General features: G+C 38.5%; 4 protein-coding genes across 10 annotated transcripts in view; 3 read left to right on the forward strand and 1 right to left on the reverse strand.

The window, feature by feature from the left end:
- The first annotated feature begins 453 nt into the window (after positions 1-453).
- LOC108056602 (4'-phosphopantetheine phosphatase) lies at positions 454-1897 on the forward strand. The gene has a single exon (XM_017140450.3). The coding sequence runs from the start codon at positions 487-489 to the stop codon at positions 1654-1656; it is 1170 nt and encodes a 389-aa protein (XP_016995939.2). The 5' UTR covers positions 454-486; the 3' UTR covers positions 1657-1897.
- A 1047-nt stretch (positions 1898-2944) lies between these two features.
- Positions 2945-7108, forward strand: LOC108056594 (uncharacterized). The gene is made up of 5 exons (XM_017140439.3): positions 2945-3397; positions 3750-3940; positions 4653-4767; positions 4828-5152; positions 5829-7108. The coding sequence occupies exons 1-5, from the start codon at positions 3348-3350 to the stop codon at positions 6099-6101; spliced, it is 954 nt and encodes a 317-aa protein (XP_016995928.3). The 5' UTR covers positions 2945-3347; the 3' UTR covers positions 6102-7108.
- Positions 7109-7783: 675 nt separating this feature from the next.
- ND-13A (NADH dehydrogenase (ubiquinone) 13 kDa A subunit) lies at positions 7784-8513 on the reverse strand. Its single transcript, XM_017140440.3, has 3 exons — positions 8325-8513; positions 8042-8218; positions 7784-7978 (listed from the first exon to the last, which is right to left on the reverse strand). The coding sequence occupies exons 1-3, from the start codon at positions 8454-8456 to the stop codon at positions 7907-7909; spliced, it is 381 nt and encodes a 126-aa protein (XP_016995929.1). The 5' UTR covers positions 8457-8513; the 3' UTR covers positions 7784-7906.
- Positions 8514-9886: 1373 nt separating this feature from the next.
- The window catches only part of Msp300 (Muscle-specific protein 300 kDa), a 111834-nt gene continuing 99395 nt past the window's right edge, over positions 9887-22325 (forward strand). For 3 of the 7 annotated variants that reach the window (XM_070211848.1, XM_070211849.1, XM_070211850.1), the window contains exons 1-2: positions 9887-10079; positions 12159-13071. In XM_070211848.1, coding sequence (XP_070067949.1) covers positions 12288-13071 — 784 coding nt within the window. In that variant the 5' untranslated portion in view covers positions 9887-10079; positions 12159-12287. Of the gene's footprint in view, positions 10080-12158; positions 13072-19720; positions 22050-22325 lie in introns of those variants that run through there. The other 4 variants (XM_070211852.1, XM_044394860.2, XM_044394859.2 and 1 more) reach the window with 4 other exon arrangements.

The raw sequence follows: 22325 nt of genomic DNA on the forward strand, positions 1-22325 counted from the left end.
CGAGGATATTAATTCGCGGTTGTGGGGTCTGGCCTGCTATAAAAACAATTTCACATTTTTGTCGAATTTTTTCGAACGCTTATTATTTTGACAACAAACGGAAAGCCCATATGTTTTTTATAGCAAAATGACACAAAACACCTCAAAATCCTAGAAAATCCTACTTTGTTTTTATAGAAAAACACGCAACTTTGAAATGCAATTACAAGAGAACAATGCATTTCCGCAAATAATCTTCTGCACGTAAATTCCTAAGAAATCGCGGTCCATCGAGGGTAATTTTTTCGCGGTTTTTGGTGCTCAGGCCGCTCTTCTAGACTATTACCTTGTAGAAATTTAGTCAGCAACTAAATTAAAGAAATCAAAATATCAATACCGATATTTTTTAAATAAAAAATTTATTTTGAATGGATCCCCTGCTCACACATCGATAGGCAGCACGCACCCGAAATCGAAGAAGAAGATGCATATCGATAGGCTGGGCAAATGACAAATTTTTTAATTACAATAAAAACGCCGACGAACTCTGCGCTGAAACTCACTCGCCTCGCGTCTTCCCGCGTCGCCATGCACAGCCGCAGTTTGCTGCCGGACCCGGCTGTCTACCAGCCGGACACCCTGGACCTGAACACGGACGGAAAGGCGGCGGACTATTGGTTCGGCTGCTTCAGGGACATGGTCGCGAAATTCGCCAAGGTGGCGGAGAAATCGCAGGAGGAGGATCAAACAGCCGCAGAGCGGGCGCAACAGTTCCAGGCGGCTTACCTGCAGCAGCTGGAGGAGCATCAGCGGAATGTGCCGCAGAACAAGGGCAAGGTTATCCTGGGAACCAGTGAGCTGCTCCAACTAAACGAGACTTTGCTGCGTCGCTATGGCTTCGCAGATCCCTGGCTGCGGCAGAAGAAACTGGAGAATGCCTCAGCGGTTTCTAGACTCAAGCAGCGCCTCCAGGAACTCGACGCTCTGGAGGATGAGGATGCCAGGTGGACTGAACTAGTGCGCGGCGTGCTGGCCGGCAATATGTTCGACTGGGGCGCCCAGGCCATATCCAATATCCTGGAGCAAGACAGCAATTTCGGCCTGCATTCAGCTTTGGAGCGAATCGAACAGCGTCCCTGGCTGCTGGACAATCTGGACAGTTGGCTGCAGCGACTGAAGGGCGAACCCCACAAATGCGCCGTGGTCTTTGTGGATAATAGTGGTGTAGATGTGGTCTTAGGTGTACTCCCCTTCGTTCGAGAACTCCTAAAACGAGGCACCAAGGTGCTACTCTGCGCCAATAGTGAACCCGCTTTAAACGATGTGACCAGCAAGGAGCTGAGTTCCTTACTAGATGAATGCGCCAGGGAATGTGAGGTTCTGCAGCAGGCTTGTTCCCAGGGAAAACTCCTGGTCTATGCAAATGGACAGTCAGGACCTTGCCTGGATATGCGCACCCTGCCCCAGGAGCTGTGCGATGCCATCGCCGCAAATGAGACTGATCTGCTCGTGATTGAGGGCATGGGAAGGGCTCTCCACACAAATCTAAATGCCCACTTTGGCTGCGAGACCCTCAAGCTGGCCGTGATCAAGAACAAATGGCTGGCCAAGTACCTGGGCGGTGGCGAAACCATGTTCGCCGTCATCTGCAAGTTCGAACCGGCATTGCCCAGCTAGTCCAGGATCAATTGTCTCCCTGTCGTTCTTTGTTATCCCCTGTTGACAGACAAACAAAGATGAAGATCATCTGGGTTCCTTGTTCGAAATTATTGTTATGATCCATAATCCACAGTCCCACACCGATGAGATTCATATGTGTATAAACCTAATCTTAATGCAAGTGCTTTTTTCGTGGTCACCTCACCCATATAACCGCTAAAACTTTTAATAATTAAAAACAAGAATATATAATAACAAAGCCTTTTGTTTATCATCACGGCGGTTTATTATCGGTATGGACTGCAATATTGATAAGGTGCCGATAAGGTCTCGTGGTTGCTGGTGACATTTCATCAGCTCAGCCATTTCCCACCATAAAACTTGGTTAATGTCTGTTTATATTTACATGCGGTCTCGTCTCGTTTATTTTTTGTGGCCTGACCTGCGTTGCGTGCCAATTCTTAGCTTTAGCTATCTCACTTATCTTTCGATTCGTGGTCGAAATAAAAAAGGCAGCAACAAAGAAGACAGTCACCATAATAACTGGTTGATAAGCAGATAGTAGATAAGATCGGCGAGCGAAGACGAGACCAGGAAGTGCATGATCTTAAGCTGTATTCAAATTAAATTCCGATTCACAGAACTTGGAATGAAAAGCCAGCCAAGCTATTATTATAAAATATGTCAATAAAAATCCAAAAATAACACACTAGACTGTAAACAACATTTTTTTGAACTGCAAGTTTTAGCCTTTCATAAAATTATTGGGAATATGGAATAGTGGGTCAATTTACTCAATAAAATACAGGGTATAAAGGGGTAGGCTTATCGACAAAACTGGTATGGAAAGTTTATAACTATTTTTAGAAATATTAAGAGAATATGATTAAAGTTATCAATGAAAAAACAAACGCTATACATGAAGCTTTTTTTCATTCAATGAGATAAACAAATATTTTGGTGGACGCAATTTTGGTTTTTGTATTTAAAATGATAGTTATAAATGAAAGTTATAAACAAGCATAAACATAAATAAATCAACGAAAATTCGAGTAGCAATACAATAAACAAATGGAATACTTCAAGCTTTCTTTCATTTACTGAGATAAACAAATAATTTGGGAGGCACACTTTTTGATTTTGTACTTAAAATGTTTAAACAAAATCGAGTACCAGTTTAAATTACTTAAAAAGTTTTGAAAGTTATAAAAAAGTATACACATAGACAACTTAAAAGGTATGCGAAAAAACTGATTTATAAAAAATTATACTTATACTTGAAACACAATACACGTCGACAAATTACTCATAAATAAAGCAACCAAAATTCGAAAAGAAAACTTGTTTGAATAACCAAATGTAACGGAATTTTCGAAAATCTAACAGGGTGGCGTGCCTCTAACAGAAAAGTTAACGTTAACAGTGGGCCGCCTAACATCAGCTGGCGAGATCTCGTGTCACGAATTCACCCCTTCAAATCGTCAGCTGTTCGCAGTCAGTTTTTCGACGGTCGTGTGAAAAAATTAATGCAAAAAATCCCCAACAGATAAACAATAAATAGGCGTGCGGAAAAAGGAGGAAACCGGGATTAGTTGAAACTCGCGTCGTTTTGGTTCTTTTAGTTTCCTTAAACCACTTTGCTTTGCGCTCTGTCAGGCATTTCAGTTCCGTTTCAAATTCGTGGCCCAAGTAATTTATCGGCGGATAATATGGATATTCTGAGGAAAATGTTCAAGACCGAGGCGGAAAAGGAGCCGGAGTAAGTACTGGATAATTGGGACTACAAAGTCCTGGGCATTATGCAAGTTTTGGGGGCCTTAGAAACATTGCAACGGCGTAAAAAGTCTAAAAATATTAAGGGGGGCTGCGAGAATACAGCGGCGTTTTTCAGGCGACACTGGATCGATAAACCAGGCACCTGCCTTTATAGATACATTTTCACCAGGATACACACACGCACGCGGAAAAGCGCCCGTTTTTCGCCGTTTTCTCTCCGTGTGGGAAAAAGCGGAGGCTGCGTATTGAAGCACCCGAGGGTTGGAAATCCCAAATCCCTACTCATCCTCCCCGTTTTCCACTCTCTTTCTCTCTCTCTCACTTTGGTAAACCAGCTCTTCGGTTTCCGCTTCCAACAAGGACGAGTTCCGGAAGCCCCAGTGGTTCGAGGAGGCCGAAACGGATGACGAACTCTTCGACGATGATCGCAAGTTCGCGTTCCAGGTCTTCACTAGTCCTTTGGAGATGCAGAAGCACTTCGAGAGCCAGCTGCAGCGACTCCTGGAGTCCTTAAATGATAACGATGGTAAGCGGTATTATCTCGAGGACTTTTGGAAATCGTTATAACATCCTAAAACTTGATTCTAAATATTTGTTTTTGAAATTTCCGTTCTCAATATGAAATATTACTCTTTTTTGTAACCCTTTTTAAGAATTTTCAAGGTACTGATTAAAAATATTGGTTTATCTTTCATCCGAAAATCATCAAAAAAAAGTATTTAAAACTATCCTTTTTTTAGCTGTTTATTAAAAATATTCGGTTATCCTTTAGTAGAAAATCCTGCAGATAATATAATATCTATTTCTAACTAGAAATACCTTTTTTTTTGTATGGAGATATTTTTTTGTACTTTCTCAGAAAGATTTTCCGAAAAATGCATATACTTTAAAATATGCATAAATAAAATATTTAAAGAAAAGTATTTCTTGTTAGTCTATTAAAATAAAATATTAAAGTATCCTTTCTAAGAAATTTTTGCAAGTTTGTTTATTGTAGGGAGATAGCTTAGTTATTCACTCCTAAGAAATCGATTTCCACCAATCTAATTGGTTGTTTGAAATGTAATTTACCGAGTGACACATAATCCATAGGTAATTGCAACTACGTAGGTTAGCAGAATAATTTACCTTACCTTAAATTACCTTGAATTTCAACTTTATGGTATTGAAAGAGATTTCTGTTTCCCACTAAATAATAACATTTAAAATTATACCTTTTTAATATTTTACCTATTCAGATGGCTTTGAGCGGGACTTGAAGGAGGACTTCCTAAAACCGGGCTTCGAAAGCAAGATTCTGAAGAAGTTTGAGCAGCAGAAGGACTTATCCCTTGATACCGATCTGGATGGCGAGTAAGTAGTTCAGAAATCTGTAAATCTCACAAGATTAATTTCTAAATAAATATTTTTCAGGATCTATGCCGATCAGTTGCACTCGCTCATCCAGCGCTTGAATCCCGAGGAGAAGTACGAGCCGGGCGACCAGGAACTGGGCAACATTTTGCCATCGAATCAGCATGGCTACCGGAAGAGCTTCCAGCGAGCCAAGCTCACGGATGAGGAGATGATCATGGGTCGGATCCATGGCACCATTTCCGCTGATGGCGACGGCCAGTCGTCGGCTCGTCCGCCGCGTCCGCCGATGAACAACAAGCCGGACATCATGACACCCATGACTCCGATGTTGCCGCGCAGTGGAATGTCTCCATTTGGCGGGGTTTTCGACGGCAACTATCAGGTGGGAAAGATTAGGAAGTTTTAATGGATTCAATGAATTATTTTGAATTTTTTATTTTATATGAATGAATTAATTAGAATTTTTAGTTTAATAGAATTGAATAAATTTAAATTTTGAGTTTAATAGATTTGAATGAATGAATGCCATGGATTCCGAAATAATTTAAATGACAATTTCTTTTGAAGAAGAAAATGCCATAATTTTGTGATTTAATTTGCCTGAATTTTATTTACTAAGCAGGTAACATTTATTTGTTACAAATTTTCCACTTTTTGTTCTCAAAAGAAAGCATAAAAAAAGTGGCAAATTCAAAAAATTCATAAAAATTATTCATTCATTCAATTCGAATTTTTTTTTTCTTTTTATTGAATTTAGAATCTGTCCTTTGGACAATCACTAAGTGATATAGGGACACCTTAACTATTATAATATTGTAGATAAAATTTGTTTACAAACATGTTCAGAAGCAATTCGAAATGAATTAGAAAAACATTCAATTTCATTTCACATAGAATTGAATTATAACAATCAATTTCATTTCACATAGAATTGAATTATAACAAATCAAAAATTTCATGGCATACTATGATAAAACAAAAATTGAATGATTCACGCAGGGTTCTAATAGGAACCCTTCTTATATATAAAGTCTCTAATTTTTTATTTTTTCCCTTAGGGTCCCAAGCTCTTCAGCCAGAGCGTGATGACCAAGACGGTGCGCAAGCCGGATGGCAGCTATGAGACCACCAAGGTGACTCAGGACTCGTCTGGTCACAAGACCACCACGGTAACCAGGATGATAGATGGTCGCAAGGAGACCATTGTTAGCCATGATGGCGGGGAGGCTTCGCCCATCGGAAAACAGCAGAAGGAGGTGGCAGTGGCCCGTGGCGAACGCAACATATTCGTGACAAAAGAAGGCTACGCCATGCCACGGAACCTCTGGTGACCAGTGGTGAACAACTATTGCCCCAATCAAGACAGGCGATCTCTGCTGGAGCAACTGAAACAACAGCAACAACAGCAACAGTATGCAGATAGGCTAAAGCGATTCGTCGGCAACATAGTCCCGCATCCACACAGCATCCAAATTAGAACCTACTACATTTTAGTTTACATTCTCCTTAGTGTTTGGTGTTTTAGATGAAACGCACTTGAGACAACAACAGCAGATGACGACGATTATTGACCATGATTTAATTGACCAGCGGATTGATCCAGCTGGCCATGTATATTATGTGTGAGAAAAGGCGTACTACACGCCGCACTTTCAGTTCCCAGATCCAGGGATCCATCACCTCTCTGCCAGGCCACAAAAAAGCTCGAAATGGAGTTTTGGTTCTCGGCGAGGGAGAGATTGATTGAGCGCTGCGAACGTGTGATTTTCAGTTTTGCGAGCAGCAGGAAAAGGCCAGCCGGTTTTTGGGTTGAAGACTACTACTTCATCCAATCCCCCAGAGAGCTGGCAAATCGCCGAAAAACTTCGGCAGTTATTATGTATTATTGTATTTGATTCTTCGTGTTACTATCTGTGTGTCTCAATGTGCTGCGATCGTCAGCATCTAAAGTGCCCGTAGTGATTTAACAGCGCGAAAAAGATTAAAAAAGTAAATGAAACCACTATACAATACATTACAATACAACAAATCAAGTTTATACACTATCTATCTATCTATTGCGTTAATATTTTGTTAGTTATACACACTCTACATTTTTTATATGTACACTTAAACACCCTTCGTGGTGAATTGATCTAATTTCTGCCCAAGCAGTCGAGTTCAACTCACAGTATTTTGAATTACAATTCGGTTTTTTGTTTATATTAGTTGTTAGTTTTACTAATCTGTAATGCCTAAGTTGATTTTCGATCAGATCTAATGTTTAAAGAGGACACAATGCATACACGCATTAGTTATCATTCAAGAAACATGCAAATAAAGTGTTGTGCAATAAAAACTGGGGTTGCCTGTGATTTTTTGGGAGGAAAGGGAATTGGATATTGAACATTTTTATAAACTGACATGGTGGATATAGGCCAGGATTTCTTAAGCTACTCATTTAATAGAGAATTTTATATTATTTTATGGAATTTGAGAAGTTTAGCTTGGTAAGTAAAGTGGAAATTTGATAGTAATAACCAGAATCAGGGATCAAAACAGGTAAGAATCTTTTGGGACTAAATATATTCAGGAAATATGAGTATATCACTAAATAATAGTACTTACCTAAGGTAATGTGGTAATTCTTTATAGAAGTAGTGAAAAAATCTGGTTATAATTAAGATAGGTCACTATTTTTAGTATAGTTGGGTTTAAACTAGAGCAACAAGATTTTATGGACTTCAGAAGCTTGTTAAATAAAGTAAATAAAGTGGAAATTTGATAGGAATACCCAGAATCAGGAATCATAAAACTTTACAATATTTTGGGACACAATACATAAGTAACTATCAATATAGCAATTAATAATAGTACTTACTTATGGAAATTTGGTAATCTTGTTCTTTATAAGGACCCTTTTTTTAAGCATTCTTTATAAAAGTAGTGAAAATCTCTGTTATAGCGTCGATAGAACACTATTTTTAAACATTCTTTATAGAAGTAGTAGAAATATCTGGTTATAACGAAGGTATTTCCCTTATTGAATGCATAATTTTATTCAGTTTAGTTGGGTTTAAACTAGAGCAACAGGATAGACAGGTTTTCAAGATGCTTTACAAGCTATTGGCTGTTAACCACCATAGATTTCGACTCCTCAATGATGGTGATCATCTTTCTTGACGAATCGCAGGCCGCAGTAGCCGCAGATGTGATTGCCGGGTTTGTCCTGCACATGAAACACAATCGTACAAGTGATTTCTATAAGATATATATCTAGTTTCGAGCTCACCAGGTTGATGTAGACCTTGGGATGACCCAGGGGACCATCGCCTCCGTCGCAGAAGACGACGCGTTCGGTGCATTCCTTGGGCGGCACCTCCTCGATGAGCTTGATGCCCCAGTTCTCGTTCACATACCGCTTGGCATTCACAAACCGCGCATTGCGGTAGTCGTCCTTATCGAACACCTGAAATGAGTTAAAATTTAGATATTTTGATACATATTCCACACAATGTTTGCGTAATCGCAGGATGGTTTGGTGGTTCCATTCGGAAATTCTCAATTATTCTTACTTGTCCGGTGTGCGTGACCTTCTCGATGTCGTTGCGACAGCTGGAGTGACGGACGGTGGCCAAGGGGCTCATCCAATTCTGGCGCGGACGGCCGAGTTTGGCCAAATTGTTTACCAATTGCTTGCTGGCCATTTTTTATACCACAAATTTGCTCGCACAATGTATTGTGACAGGAATTACCCTGTGCCTGTCAGCTGGCCTAACAGCGCGTTAACAGCCCAGATGTTAGTTGACATTTAGTGTGGCGCTCGACACTGTTAATTTTAAATTTTTAAGCTTTCCCATTCCTAGCACTTTTTTTACAAAATTCTCAATTAAATTGAAATAAAAATTAATTTCTTTAATAGTCTTATTTTCCGAAATAATCCACTACTGGGGCTTCACAATTATTTCATAAAATGTTTTATAGCTTCAGATTTTGTTTTTTCTTGCGTTTGTGACTGTTCTGACTCACAGGAAAAGCAAAATTGTGCTTTTGAAATTTATAAAGCTGAGACAGCAAAAGAATTAGCCTAAACAGAAACAAAACAATAGAACATAACATGATTTTGAATTTAAAATTACGTTCTTTTCAACATTATAATTATTTTATACAAAACGTTAATATATTTGAGTTAGAAATCTTTTTTTTATATTATCTAAAATGTTTTAAATTTTAAAAAATAGTTTAACATGTGTTTATCTTTTCTAACACTATTTCTTTTTTAGAGGATGTCCATCCCTGATCTATTTCTTTACGTTGACAACACTACACATTTTGTGACGCCGCCGGCTTTTCTAAACATTCTTGTAAACTATTTTAAGCATATTGCTGATTTAATCCTGCAGAATGAAAAGTGATAATATCTGGACAGAAACGATTGCCCAATATATAAAGGTTTTGTACTACTCTCTAGTCGCCCGATGACCAACTTGTTAGGAAAGAACTATTGGGTCAACATGTAAAAAAGATGTAAGAAACTACTAAACCTACTCTAAACATAAATACTTAACTGTTTCTTTACATAATTCATGATTGTAATTCGGTAACAACTATAATCGCTGGAGGAATCTCGCCTTTTGTCCAAGTCTTCTATCGAAACGCAGAAAAACTCAGGAAGATCCAGAAGAATTCTCTGCCCGAAGATTTGTTGGACCTATCCGGACTATAACTAGTGATTGAAGTGTACAATCTAGTAAGATATTATAAAATAAAAGTTAATATTGGGTAAGTTAAATATAAACATTTGTAATATGATTTTGTAATATATTTTGTACTATCCTTCTTCATCAAGTTTCGTATGATTCATTTGTACAGATTCCGTATAGTATGCCAAAGTTTTTTGCGCCACCTAATCGCACGGTCTTCTCTCAAAAAGATATTGTTTAGAAGCAGGGGATGTAAACAAAAACCGAAGAAAGAGCACACTTTTCCCTTGAAGAAAGCGCCGCACGAAAAGAAAAGCCGGCAGAAAATGCCGAGAGCGGATTCTTCGTGCGCTTTCCCCGAACCATCAGTTCGAAAATTTTCGAAATTTTCCCCCAAAGATCGGTGCTGTGCCTCCTGGCGCTTGGGGAGACCATTCAGTTAGTGTTTCGTGCTCGTCGAGTGTTGTTCTCGGTTCTTCCTCTGCAACATCTAAAGTTCTTCATTGAAAAGTCTTCTTTCCTGCCATCCATGCATATATACACGCCTCTATATATACGCATATATAGAAATTGAAATTGGAATTGTTCGCGCAGTGAATTCTGGTGTAAAATCAAAGCGAATTTACGGTGTGTAATGTTACGAATTAATTGGCGTATACCATGTGTGTGCTATTAAGATCCCATTGAAAAAGCTCAAAGAAATGCCAAAATTTTCAAGGATTACATAATCGGCTGTGAAGTGCTTTTTGGAAGAAAGAAAAAACGTGTTTTTCCACGTTTTCCGGTGCGAGAAAAATGAAACGGAAAGAATATGGAATTGTGTGGTCCCAAAATCGAAACAATGGATCGATCAAAGAGGATTATATCCCATAAAGCGGATGGCAATTAAAAGTGGTCCCAGAATAAAAGTGAAGCATGCGAGGCTGCATCTTTTTGCTCTCGGCATGGTTTCCTCCGACCAAACCGAACCGAAAGTTTAACGAACTGAGTTCATTTCTATTTTTGAATAATTCGAAAGCAACGGACAACGGAAAACCGACAACCGCCGCCGCAAAGTGAAAAGTCTGCATGAGTTTTCCCTCGTCGCGGTGGTGCGATTGGTATTGGGGGACGTGTGCTTTTTAAGTGGTGCCGATACACCACCGCACCTCCGAGCCGCCTACACTGTGCAGTTTTTGGTTTTTGTTTTTGGAGAATCCATAAAGGAACTGAAATATTGAAAGCAGATGACGAACCATTTTTCGGCTACAGAAACTGTGCAAAATTCTGGAAAAATTCTAGAACAGATGAGAACAGTGGTGGCAGGATATGAAGAATCAATTGTATTTGTTTTTGAAATTATTTATCAAATTTTGGATGTTATTATTGGCATACATCAATTACATTTTTGTTTAAAATCATTATTCATCCCAATTTGGTCAAGTAATTAAAGTAAATAATATTATCCTTATAACAAACCAATTAATTTAAAAATAAAAATACTAAGTTATAATTATTTCTACATTTAATAAAAAATATGACAACTTTGGGTTTTTAAACCTTGATTAGTTATATTTATTTTATTAAGAAAACTTTTCTGAAAAAAATGTTTAATTTTAAATAGTTTATTTATCTAAGAGAGCTTAAAATCTTTTAGTGCGAAATTATTATAATTTTCCATTTCAATGTCTGTTTATTTTATCAAGCTCAATTTATTTGCCATCCAAATGAAATTGTTTGCTCAAGACAATTCACTTGAAAAACAATTATTTAAATTTTCCGTTCTGTACATAATGTTTTCGAAATTCAGCTAATTTCACTTTCACGCAGCATCCAATACGAAATCAATGAGTTGAGACGTTTCCAAGGTTCCCACGCACACACTGCGAGGAATATATCATAGACTTTTGAGGCCTTTAAACAATTTTGACAGCAGCTAATCCCCAAATGCTCACTTCTCTCCTTGCTGCCTCTTTCGATCTGTAGCATAATGTTAATATGTATTCATATATGAATTGTAAATTTTCTGCCAGGAGCACATATATTTTCACTAATATATGTGACAACTAACTGAAATAAATATTTGTGCGCCAAAAAACACTCTTTGGAGACTCACGTCAGCCCCATTTTTAAAGATTGTCTAAATGTTTAGAGCACTTCCGTTAGAATCTATATCTTTCTTATATGCGGATACTATGTGCGTAGTCTGGTGAAATTAGTTGGCTAACCGTTTTCGAGAATAGGTCATGATTTATTTATGTTTCCTTGGCTTATTTTCATTTTTGTGGTCCACTTGACATAATTGGGTTGGATGTTCAGGTGATTGTTTTGGCTAATGAACAAATGATGATTTATGATTCTGCAAAGTTTCTGTGGATGGTCGAAAATATGCCAACCAATTCTTCGTTAGAATTTATGAATGTAAAATAGTTTAAAAAATATTTATTGAATATTAATGGTTTTACCTACATTAAAAATATACTTCATATGAAACGATGATCGATTTGACGTTATGTGGTATCAATATTGACTTTATATTTCGGTGCAAATGATATGCAATACCAGAAATTTACCATGCGCATGTCGATTCGACCGCGACCTTAAAAAAACAAATTTTGTGGAAGTAAAAAGACATTTTAAAAAACCTAAAACTCAATACGCCCCAATTTAAAGTCTAAATACTTAAAAATATAATTTTTTAATATTTTGTAATTATTCCTTTGCCAGTGTAATATGTTAAATTAAATCCACCAAACCCGTCCAAAAGTCTTTGTGAAACAATAGCCACCCCGCTCGTAAATTCGAAATAAAACCAAACCCAAAGATCTCGATCGTCTGGAACCGTTTGCCGCGAAGATGTCCGGGCAGCAACCGCCGCCGTATGGGAATGGACCACGTGGCTGGAATCCGCGTGCCCACAATCCCGCCTCGCCATCGCCGTCGTCCTTCCTCTACCGTCCTCCCTCGCCGTGGACCACGGCGCCCAGTCCGCCGCCGATAATCTCGGGACCTCGTCCCTATGGACACGCCATGTCGCCGGCGCCGATCAACCAGGTGAGGGGTCAACGCGGGAGCAACAATATACCCCATCCACGGCCCCAATGGCCGGGAGGTAACCAATCACCGGCGCCCTATCAACAGGCACCGGTGGCCGCAGGAGGTAACTATGGCTATGGAGGACCATCGCCGGCCCCACGTCCCTTTCGACCGGCTCCGCTGCAGCATCAGAACTCGTATGGCCAGCCGACCAGCTCCTTCCAGCTGTCGCCAACACCATCGCCCATTGTCTGCCAAACTCCGAGTTCGGATTTCAACTACAGCAACCGACAGACACCGCTGTCGCATCATCAGTACCAACAGCTGGGTGCCACGCCACCGCAGTTCTTCCACCAGCAGCAGGGAGCACCGGTCATCCCACCACAACCGAGACAACAAGGAGGACATGGAGGACACGGACTGGCCCAGGATCAGATCGATTTCGTGGGCGTACCGCTGGAGCCTCCGCAACCTAAATCCTACGTGATTTACGATGACGAAGAGGAGTTCGGTCCCTCGACAGCCGAAATTATTGCGAACCAATCGCAGGACTACGTCGACGAGAAGCTTGCCGAATATCAGATGACGATATTGCAGTTGCAAGGTGAGTGCGGAAAAATTACCATTATAAAAAAAATAGAAAAATTCATAAGTAACGAAAAAATATTTTTTTTTTAAACCATAAAGAAATTGTTTTTTGTCAATTTCTTTCTAAACATAAATCAATATCATTGTAAATTAAAAAATTTATAATCTTAAATTCCAAAATCAAAATAATATAATTAAAATTTCCATTTTTCCTATATTAAAAAAAAAATTTTGTTTACAATTTTGCTATTTTTATTGAACATGGTCTTATTGAAAAGGCTACATTTTTGGAAGGCCTATTTAAAAATATTTTCGAATACCATTTAGAATCTCCTACTTATGTATTTCTCTCAGTGCATCTGAGTCAGCGGCATTCTAGAATTTTTTTTAAGGTGACAACTTGGACGCCCCTTCAACACACAAATAACGTGTAAAATATTTGATTTTCTCTTGGCAAAGCATTGAACTTTGTTGAATCAGAGTGTTTCGGTTTATTTTTTCTTGATGGCCAGGCGGGGAAAGCGAATGTAAATGTCAACCGAACTTGACCCAGACAGCCTCATCGTCCCACGTTCCCCCATAAACCGAGTGATCCGATTCCGATTTCGAGACCACCGCATCCGCATCACACTCCTGACATCATCGCTCGAAAGTAGACTATGGCCCAGATTCTTTGGCTCTTTTTCACCTTTCGCCGCTTTTAAGTGCCTTTGGTTCGAACATTATTTTTGGCTATTTTTGTGCCTTAGGTGCGCTTAGCCAAAGGTAATGACATAATGTTGTCGCCAAAATGGAAACGGAATATAAATTTTTTTGGCAATCGTGCAAATTGCAATCGCCAATACGGGCCAAACACATCGAATGCCAAATGAATCGATGAATTGTTATGCACACATATAGATTGTACATATGTGCTTTCTAACAATTCGCAAGTGCCGAGAATGAGATAATCTGTTATTTAATATTTTTCACTTTTGAGGGTGGGTCTAGAAAATATTTGCAAAGTCAATTTAATTCTTTTGGCAATTTACTTTGGTAATTCGTATATCTTAACACTTCTGGTATCACTATTAAATGTATTGAGAAATTAAAATTTTTTTGTTAGATATTTAAACATATCAAAAAACTAAAGATTGTAAAAAAATGTTAGGAATATTTTTGAATTTTTTTTATGCCTAATCTGAAGTATGTAAAAATATGTTCCTAATATTGATTTTGAGATAAATATTTATTTTATTTCGATATATAAATTTTTCTTTAATATATTTTATTTTGAAATATTTTATCAACCGTAATAAAAGTATGTTTATGTAGTGTTTATTGTAATGAAAACGCTTTTAAAGCTAAAAATGCAGAAACTTTTAGAATTTTTTTTTATAAAAATCATATTTTTATATTTTGGAACCTGTTTTATTATAATTGAAAAGAATTGTTTTCGAAAATATTTTTAGTAATGGTATTATGTTTATTTTTCACTCAAAATTTCCTCTTACATTTCAATGGTTTTATGCTTTGAAATATATGGCTACATTGAATAGGCAGCTTTACACACTCAGGACAATAGGAAAATCGGATTTCTTTTGGGCCACAATTGCCGGCACAAGTCGAGTGTAATTAATTGAACGGCGTGTGATCGCACTTTGTGTGGAACTGATAGGCGAGGCTTTGATTTTGAGCCTTTTGTTCGGTGTACTTAGACTGATGATGAGTGGAACGGCCAATGAGATCACTTTTTAAACTCAACGAGTCTGTAGACTATAGACTCGACTATGGGATTATTCGGAAAAGTTGTTTATAGACTGAAGCACAACGCAGTGCTTTGAATGCGAATGTTCCAATGGTAATGGTGATGATGCCAGAGGTCCGGTGCTGATGTCACTGTGGAAATGGCTTTATTATTTTATTTTTATGTACATTGCATTTGCTCCGTCTGATTCCCATTCCCATTCCCATTGTCTTGTTAGGCCCCAAAGTTTCCAACCAAAAAAAAATAAAAAAACTTGGCTGCATCTTGATTCAGTTTTAGGCTAACCTATTTTTAGTCGCTTGTTTGGCATGAAATAGGTATCTCAAGGGACGACGGTCTGTGCTATTTTCGTATAATTTTCTCGCCCTGCTTTCTGGTTTATTTTCAAATTTAGCTGCGTTTTTCTTTTTAGTTATTTTATTTTTCTTATTCGTTTGGCTCTACTCGAACTTGTCTTGTCACGTCGAGAAATGCGATTAAAAATAGAGTTTTTAGAGTTTTCTGGGATTTTCAGCTGTTGCGTTTGGCTTCGTTTTTCTGGGATTTCGATGTGCAACACATGGATTCATTTGTATATTTTCAAAATACATGAAAAATGTACAAGAACTGAATTTATGGGGATTGTGGTTTTAATTAGGAGGAATTATATGTATTTTAAAAATGTTTGAGAAAACATTTAGGTTTAGCTAAATAAATTGATCATTATTTATTTAGGTTAGTCGGAAAAATGTGTAATGGTTTTTCTCCCACAATAAAAATGATTAATTACCTCTAATAAATCTTTGCAACTATACATAGATCATCATAGACTCAAGCTGATGGATATTTTAAGGTTATTTCAACTTGATTTCATTGAATGGCAAAATCTGTCTTCAATATAAAGTGCTTTAAATAAAACTTGTAATCCCCTGTCATGTTTAAGGTGCTATAACTTTAATCTATTTGACAGAATTCATTTAACAGTATTATATAATACAACAAATCTCCGGCCAATAAAATCTGATGAAAGGAATCTTGAAATTCCACATTTTAAATTTTGATCAAAATGTTTGTTAATTTATTCGTTTCTGCTGCAAATATATATTTTACAATAAACGTTTTGCCGAACACCCACGCGCCTCCACAAAATGGGAAACATATGAGAAATTTACATATATCTGGTTGAATACGTAGATGTATAATTGCTATAAATAGGGAATTCTCGAAACTAATTTTATCATTTTTCGCACATAGAAATCGGGCATGGATGATGATATCTCGACATATGCAAATGCCTCAATTCAAACAAATCAAAAATGTTGACAGTTGCCCAGTTCTCCTTTCGTTTTTTTTTGTATTTTTAATTGCTTTTCTACTTTTTCGAGATCTGGTCGTATGTGAGCACTCAAATATTTTATGGCTAATAGTTTATATCGTTTACATAGCTAATTTTTGTGCAAATAAACTTTCTTGGCTGATCTTAAAAGGAATTCATATTTCTTTAATTGCCTCTTGAACTGACTAAGGCCTCAAAAGCGAAAAAATATGTATTTGGCTTCTTCCCGATAGATGAATTTCTGTTTAGAGAATCGATTGTGATGCCTTGAAGTCAATATTTGAAGACCAAGAAGCTCTGTTCGTTTGCCTTGCCATTAAACTGAGCTACTTTATGGTTAGGTGTGAAATAAATGAGGAAACATCAAATATATCTTGAGAAGAGAAAAAGAAATAGCATTGAAAGTGCTGAAAATCGAATATTTCGAGAGCGGAAACCAATGTTTATGCGAAATAATGTTTGCCCAAAAGTCGAATTGACTGCTGGAGATGTGGATATAAATATAGATGGTCTAAAATTAGGAATCGTATATATGTACTACATAAGCAACTGGATCATGAGTCTATATTCTATATTCATTTGGCCAAAGGAAACTAGATAAAGAAATTTTTGTATAAATACTCAAAAGTCTTGCGGATGCGTAATTCTCCATTTAATGGTAACAAATCATGTGATGATTTCTGATCAAAGTGGATATACCATCTATAATTAATCATAGGAAATTCCGCTCTTTATAATTTCTTGTTTTTTTAATGGCAAACCATGTCTTTACATATCTAAGTTACAACCGAGTTACTCATGGCCTTTCAAGTGGCTGCCACTTAACAATTTTACAACCCGCACAGTGGCTCACACTCGTGGAAGCTCGTAAACAAAATTATGCTATAAAATAAAATTGAACATGTGAATTCTCTCAAGAAGGCGCCACTTTGTTGCCTTTTCGGAGACCAGCTGCTATTGCCACCAATGTTTACTTTGGTTTTATAGATGTTTCTTACATTTTCGAATTTTACATGATATTTCAAGTGGTGGTGGAGTGTGTGGATCTTAAGTTTTGGTCATTACAATAAGTTACCAATTAATAATAGAAAAAATGATTTAAGGCTTTTCATTAGCAGAACATTCAAAGGGGTAATAGCACTTATAAAGCTAAAAAAAGATTTATTTTAAGATCTTAAAAGGAATTTAAAATTTGGAATACAAAAAAGGTATACCTATTTTAAGATTCTAAATAAATAATATGAAACTATAAAATTCAAATATTACAGATCAACAAAGTTTGTTTTTTCGGATCCTGAAAAGAATATGCAATTATAGAACTTAAATATTCTAGACCTACAATAACAACTTCACTATGTTTGCAATTAACAATTTTAGGGGCTCTAAAAATTCCATATAAATTGTATTGCTTTCGAATTCATTAAAATCCGCCGACCTTTGTCCGGTTTGAAATTAGAATTTGTCTATGAATAACAAATTCAATTGCGTTGCAAGCAAATTGCTTTAGGCCATTTGAAGTGCAACTTTATATCTCAGGGCCAACTTCTCAGCGTGACAACCAGTGCTGCCATTTTGTCCTTTTTCCGGACAGATCTGTCCTTTTTTTAACGGGTTTATCCGGAAAAAATTTCAAACATCCCCTATCCGGAAATCTGTCCTTTTTTCAAAAATAAGGTTTTGAGTGTTATTTTTGCCAGTCGAAAGTGTGTAAACCTGTTTTTATATGCTAAAACGCCTTTTTAACCATCAATCTTACAGTTCGGCACTTAAAAAATAATTATTTTTACAAATTATCAAAGCAGTCGATGCATTTTCTTTATAGTACGATTTTTTCTGTAGCAAAAAAAAGAGGAAAACACTTTAAAAATTTCTCAACTTTTACTCTCTGCTTTTTTGTCAGAAAAAAATTTCAGATTTTAACGTCTCTTATTCGGGTTTGAGGCAGATATTGAATTTTTTTGTATTACCAATATAGTTACTTGAAATGCTCTTATTATTTTAATAATTTTAGATTATTACGTATACGCACAAAAATTTACCATGGTAAAATGTTCAAACAAAGAAGGATGTGAGTCGGGCGCAGTAGGTCATTACATAATTGAATTTAATATAAAATCCATTTAAATTAAGTAATTATATAACCCATTGGTAAAACAGAAAAATGGAGGCGCATTTACTTTTGTCCCTTTTTTTGTCCTTTTTTAAAATTTTTTGTCCTTTTTTTCCCTGTTTTTTTGGCTTATCTGTCCTGTTTTTCAAGCTGAGTGATGGCAGCACTGGTGACAACAATAAAAATATAGAGAAAAAATTCATATCAGATGCAATGCAATCACCACAGCGTGACGTCATTAGTCTAGTCTGGTTTGAAAAATACACGGCAAACTTGTTTATTTCTTATTTCTGATTATGTAAGCTCGCCAAACACGATGAAAAAACATTTGTTTTGGTTTCGGATTTATGAATGGCTTTCATTAAGTGCCGCTGTAAGTTGAGCTTTGCCATGCGCTGACCCATATTTTTAGGTCTCTCTCAAATGCAGTTTATTTTTTCTTAAATGTTTGTAAAACGATCCAAGTAATCAGGGTAGTTGTTTATAATAATCCATACTTATAGGCATAAGCAACCACCGGCCAAGGGCTGTGTAATTGATATTTTCTCACGCTCCATGATGTCACGCAGTAAAGGTGTAAGGTAAAAGGTTTACGATTACAGGCCAAAGCATTTAAATGCCACCCATTCATGTAGAGGAGGGCAAATCTCTTGGAGAGAGCTTACAAGAAATGGGGAGAGCTGGGTTTCTCAGAGAGACCCGAGAGTAACTGTTCCGCTTATCATTCAACAATTTTACCACCCTATAAAGGGGAACTCTTTTTGCGTCGTTATAAAATTAAAACTTTTTTATTTTTATGGGTTATTTAAAAGGGGAAAACATACAAACCAATAAGCTGTACTTTCATTTTAGGAGAATTAGTGATATTATTAGTGGATAAAAGCTACAGATATTATTTATAATACCTAACAAAAAACTACAGAATCCTTAATTCTATCCTTTAAAAATGTAGAAAACTTTAAAGTAATGAAACAAAATTTTTTTTATGTTTAAATTATTTATGATCTTAACTAACAGACTAGTAAAAATTCTAAACATTAGTTGGGGAAAGGTAAACACAGAACGTTGACCTTGTAAGATCTCGTTTCATTACTTAAAAGTTGGAACCCCAAAAGGTTTCTTCAAAAATCCTCACCCCCCTTAGAAAAAGCCGGCTACTGCGCCACTGACCCTAAATAAAAACAACCAGTCGGTTCAAACTCGGTGAGTACGTGCTGGAGTGGTAAACAACATCCATCAAAAGTCGTACAAAATATTGCGTGTGCTCATCGCGCTCTCTGTCTCAAGTTCTCTCTGGGATATTTAGTATCTCTCTCGATTTTAGAAATACCAACACACATCGGTGAGCACAGACTCTGGAAACATGAGCTTTACTACGATTACTATATACGCCGAGCTCTTCTCTCACGACTTTTTTTTTTTGGACTGGACAAGGCGTAGCATATTGAACGCTTTTTGGTTTGGGTTTGGGCTCAGTATTCAGTATCGAACCGGCTTTCTACGACAGCGGATTGGAATCGCGGAGCGACAAAGTCGCCGGGCAAATAATGTGATATAGCCGGCTGCCCACCAGGCTAAGTTGGAAATAAAATAAAAAAATTCAAACCTCCAACCGAAAAACACACAATTCTCGGGGCAGTGAGAAGAATTGCGAGAGCAATTTTCTTACCTAACCCAACGTGAGATAATCTCAGGCTGTCGCCTAATAAAATCCAAAAACCCGAAAGCTTCGAGTGTTAAATATTCCTACCTAATAAAAAAGAAGAAGCGTGTGTTTTTGCTTTTAGGCAAATTAAAGTTGAATTACGTGTGCCGAAAAAGTTAAAAAAGACTGAAGGCCATTCAAGGGTTGTTCAAAGGAAAATTCGGTGAAAAGTTTCGGTGTGTGTGTGCATTGCGTGAGAAAAATCAATTCTGCATTTGGTGGAAAACCAAAAGGAGTGGAGAGGAAAAAGGACAAAGGCTGGGGAAAACTCGTAACCGATGACAATTTGGCTTGACAAGGGTCTATTAGCGAAATCAATGCCATTATGGCTGATAGTGGAGGAGGACCAGGATCCAAGCACAAGGATCCAAGTTCCATAGATGCCGGCCTCCATGATGATGACGTGCCTCCAGTCCCAGCTGTTCGCCGGCGTCGCGCGCATGAGCAGAAATCCTCGAGAGAGCAAGTGGAGCAGGAGGAGGAGCGGCAGGAGGAGAGCCAACAGCTGGAGACATCGACGGTGACGAGGACTTATATGAAAACCATCACCACCTCCCTGACCACCTCGAGTAGCTCGAATATAGAGGAGTTGGTCCTGGAGGACCAGCCTTCATCTGCTCCTTCGCCCAATCAACAGAGACTCCGACAAAAGGTGGCCCAATACGAAAAGGTCTGGTCGGATGGCTCTAATCCCGTCAAGCGGCCCGCTGAGCAAAGCTCCGATGAGCTGCGTTTGGTTGACGATCCGGAAGATTACGATGCCGAGAATCCCTTCGAGATAGATGTCCACGAAATCGAGCGGAGATTGCGACAGGAGAGGCAACGTGGATTGGCCGAGGCGGAGGCAGCCAAGTTGGCCTTCCAGCAGGTTCAACTGAGGCACACAACTCCTCCTCGTCGAGTCGAGGTGACCAGTGACCAGGTGGCGAGTCCTTTTAACGTAACCCTTCGCACTACCAGTCGCCTGATGAGCCCCTCTGGCGAGCAGGGCAATGTGGAGGAGCATTTGGCGCCGTTTAATGTGACCCTACGAACGGCTCGAAGGACCAAGAAAAGGGAGCTCAATGAAGTAGAAAGTTTCCTTGAAGGAGAAAGAACTGTAAGAGAGGTTCCTTCCGCTGATGGCGTGAGAACCATCATCACCTCCTCGATGACCAGCGATGGCGGCTATGCCGAGGAGAAGATCTATCGCCATGGCGAGGGCTATGTTTCGCCCAGAGATTCGCCATCCTGGTCGCGTTCGAGTATCTCCAGTGAGCGATCCAGTGTGACGCCACCGAGGAGCGTGGATTTAACCGCCGGCGGACGAAGGATACTGATCAAATTGGAGCAGGAAAGTGAACTAATCGGGGAGGACTCAACCGATTCGTTTGGTGGCCGACAGGAAGTACCCATGGCAACGGGCAACATTGACATTACCGTCGGCGGTAGCAACCCCCGCCGGCGTTTGTACCAGCAAACAACTGTCCAGGTGGGTGGTGGTGCTACTACCCCCGAACAGGTAACACCACCCCAAAGGCAGAGACCCAGGGACCTGGAGCTGAAGACAATGCTTAAAACATCCACGCCAATTGGCACGAAGGAGCAACCGCAAAAGGGTCTAGTTAGTCCAGCTGCAACGTGCCAATTGCGCGGTTCTTCGACGGAAGAGCCACGGAAAATTGTAAGCCACAAAACGATAACCAGCACAACGACCAAGTCCTCGTCCTCATCCTTATCCACGTCGCGTAAATTAATCGAAACGTCGCCGGTTGTCGGGAATATCTCGGAAATTCGTATCGCCGGTAACGATCTAGAGATCGATAACGATTCGGACACCGAGGGCCGACCGGCCAGCAGTATAGTGATTGTGTCCACGCCCACGCGACCTAGCACTCCTTCATCCCAATCACAATCCCATTCCGCATCCACATCCGCTTCAGCTGCCCACGCCCTCAGCGGCATCGGCACTTTCAGCAAGAGTCTGCGCCAGGATTATCAGACTCTGGCAACGCAAAGTGGCCGCAGCAACGAATCACCCAGTGAACAGGAATACCACGAGTTCCAGTCCACCATGGCGTCCATCAATTACGCCCGCAGCAATTCCCAGTACGACAGCCATATCAAGGAGAAACGAGGTAAAAATCGAGAGAAAGTTGGTTAGGATATATCACAACAGTTGAGTTTAGGAATCGGGAAAAACTAGGGTTGGGTTAAAATAAAAAGATTTCTGAGAACATTATATTATGGTGTATTATACTTTCAATAATACAGTTTTGAAGACTTCTCAATGTAAAGTTTTTATATTCAAAGAAAAGATTTCGAAAGAATATTGGATTTCGGAAAAAATATTTTTTCTTTCAATATTTTTCTTCTTTTCAAAATTACAGTTTTAAAGTCTTTTCAATCCAAAG

Source organism: Drosophila takahashii, chromosome 2L, assembly GCF_030179915.1.
Source record: "Drosophila takahashii strain IR98-3 E-12201 chromosome 2L, DtakHiC1v2, whole genome shotgun sequence".
NCBI classification, from domain to species: Eukaryota; Metazoa; Arthropoda; class Insecta; order Diptera; family Drosophilidae; genus Drosophila; species Drosophila takahashii.

Bases quoted from the DNA above. Each gene is read 5' to 3' on its own strand.
- LOC108056602 (XM_017140450.3), top strand. From the start codon at position 487: ATGACAAATTTTTTAATTACAATAAAAACGCCGACGAACTCTGCGCTG.
- ND-13A (XM_017140440.3), bottom strand. From the start codon at position 8,456: ATGGCCAGCAAGCAATTGGTAAACAATTTGGCCAAACTCGGCCGTCCG. The intron at 8,219-8,324 runs GTAAGAATAATT...AACTCATTTCAG, and splicing joins AGGTCACGCACACCGGACAA to GTGTTCGATAAGGACGACTA. The intron at 7,979-8,041 runs GTGAGCTCGAAA...TTTCATGTGCAG, and splicing joins CCAAGGTCTACATCAACCTG to GACAAACCCGGCAATCACAT.
- LOC108056594 (XM_017140439.3), top strand. From the start codon at position 3,348: ATGGATATTCTGAGGAAAATGTTCAAGACCGAGGCGGAAAAGGAGCCG. The intron at 3,398-3,749 runs GTAAGTACTGGA...TTGGTAAACCAG, and splicing joins GAGGCGGAAAAGGAGCCGGA to CTCTTCGGTTTCCGCTTCCA. The intron at 3,941-4,652 runs GTAAGCGGTATT...TTACCTATTCAG, and splicing joins GTCCTTAAATGATAACGATG to ATGGCTTTGAGCGGGACTTG.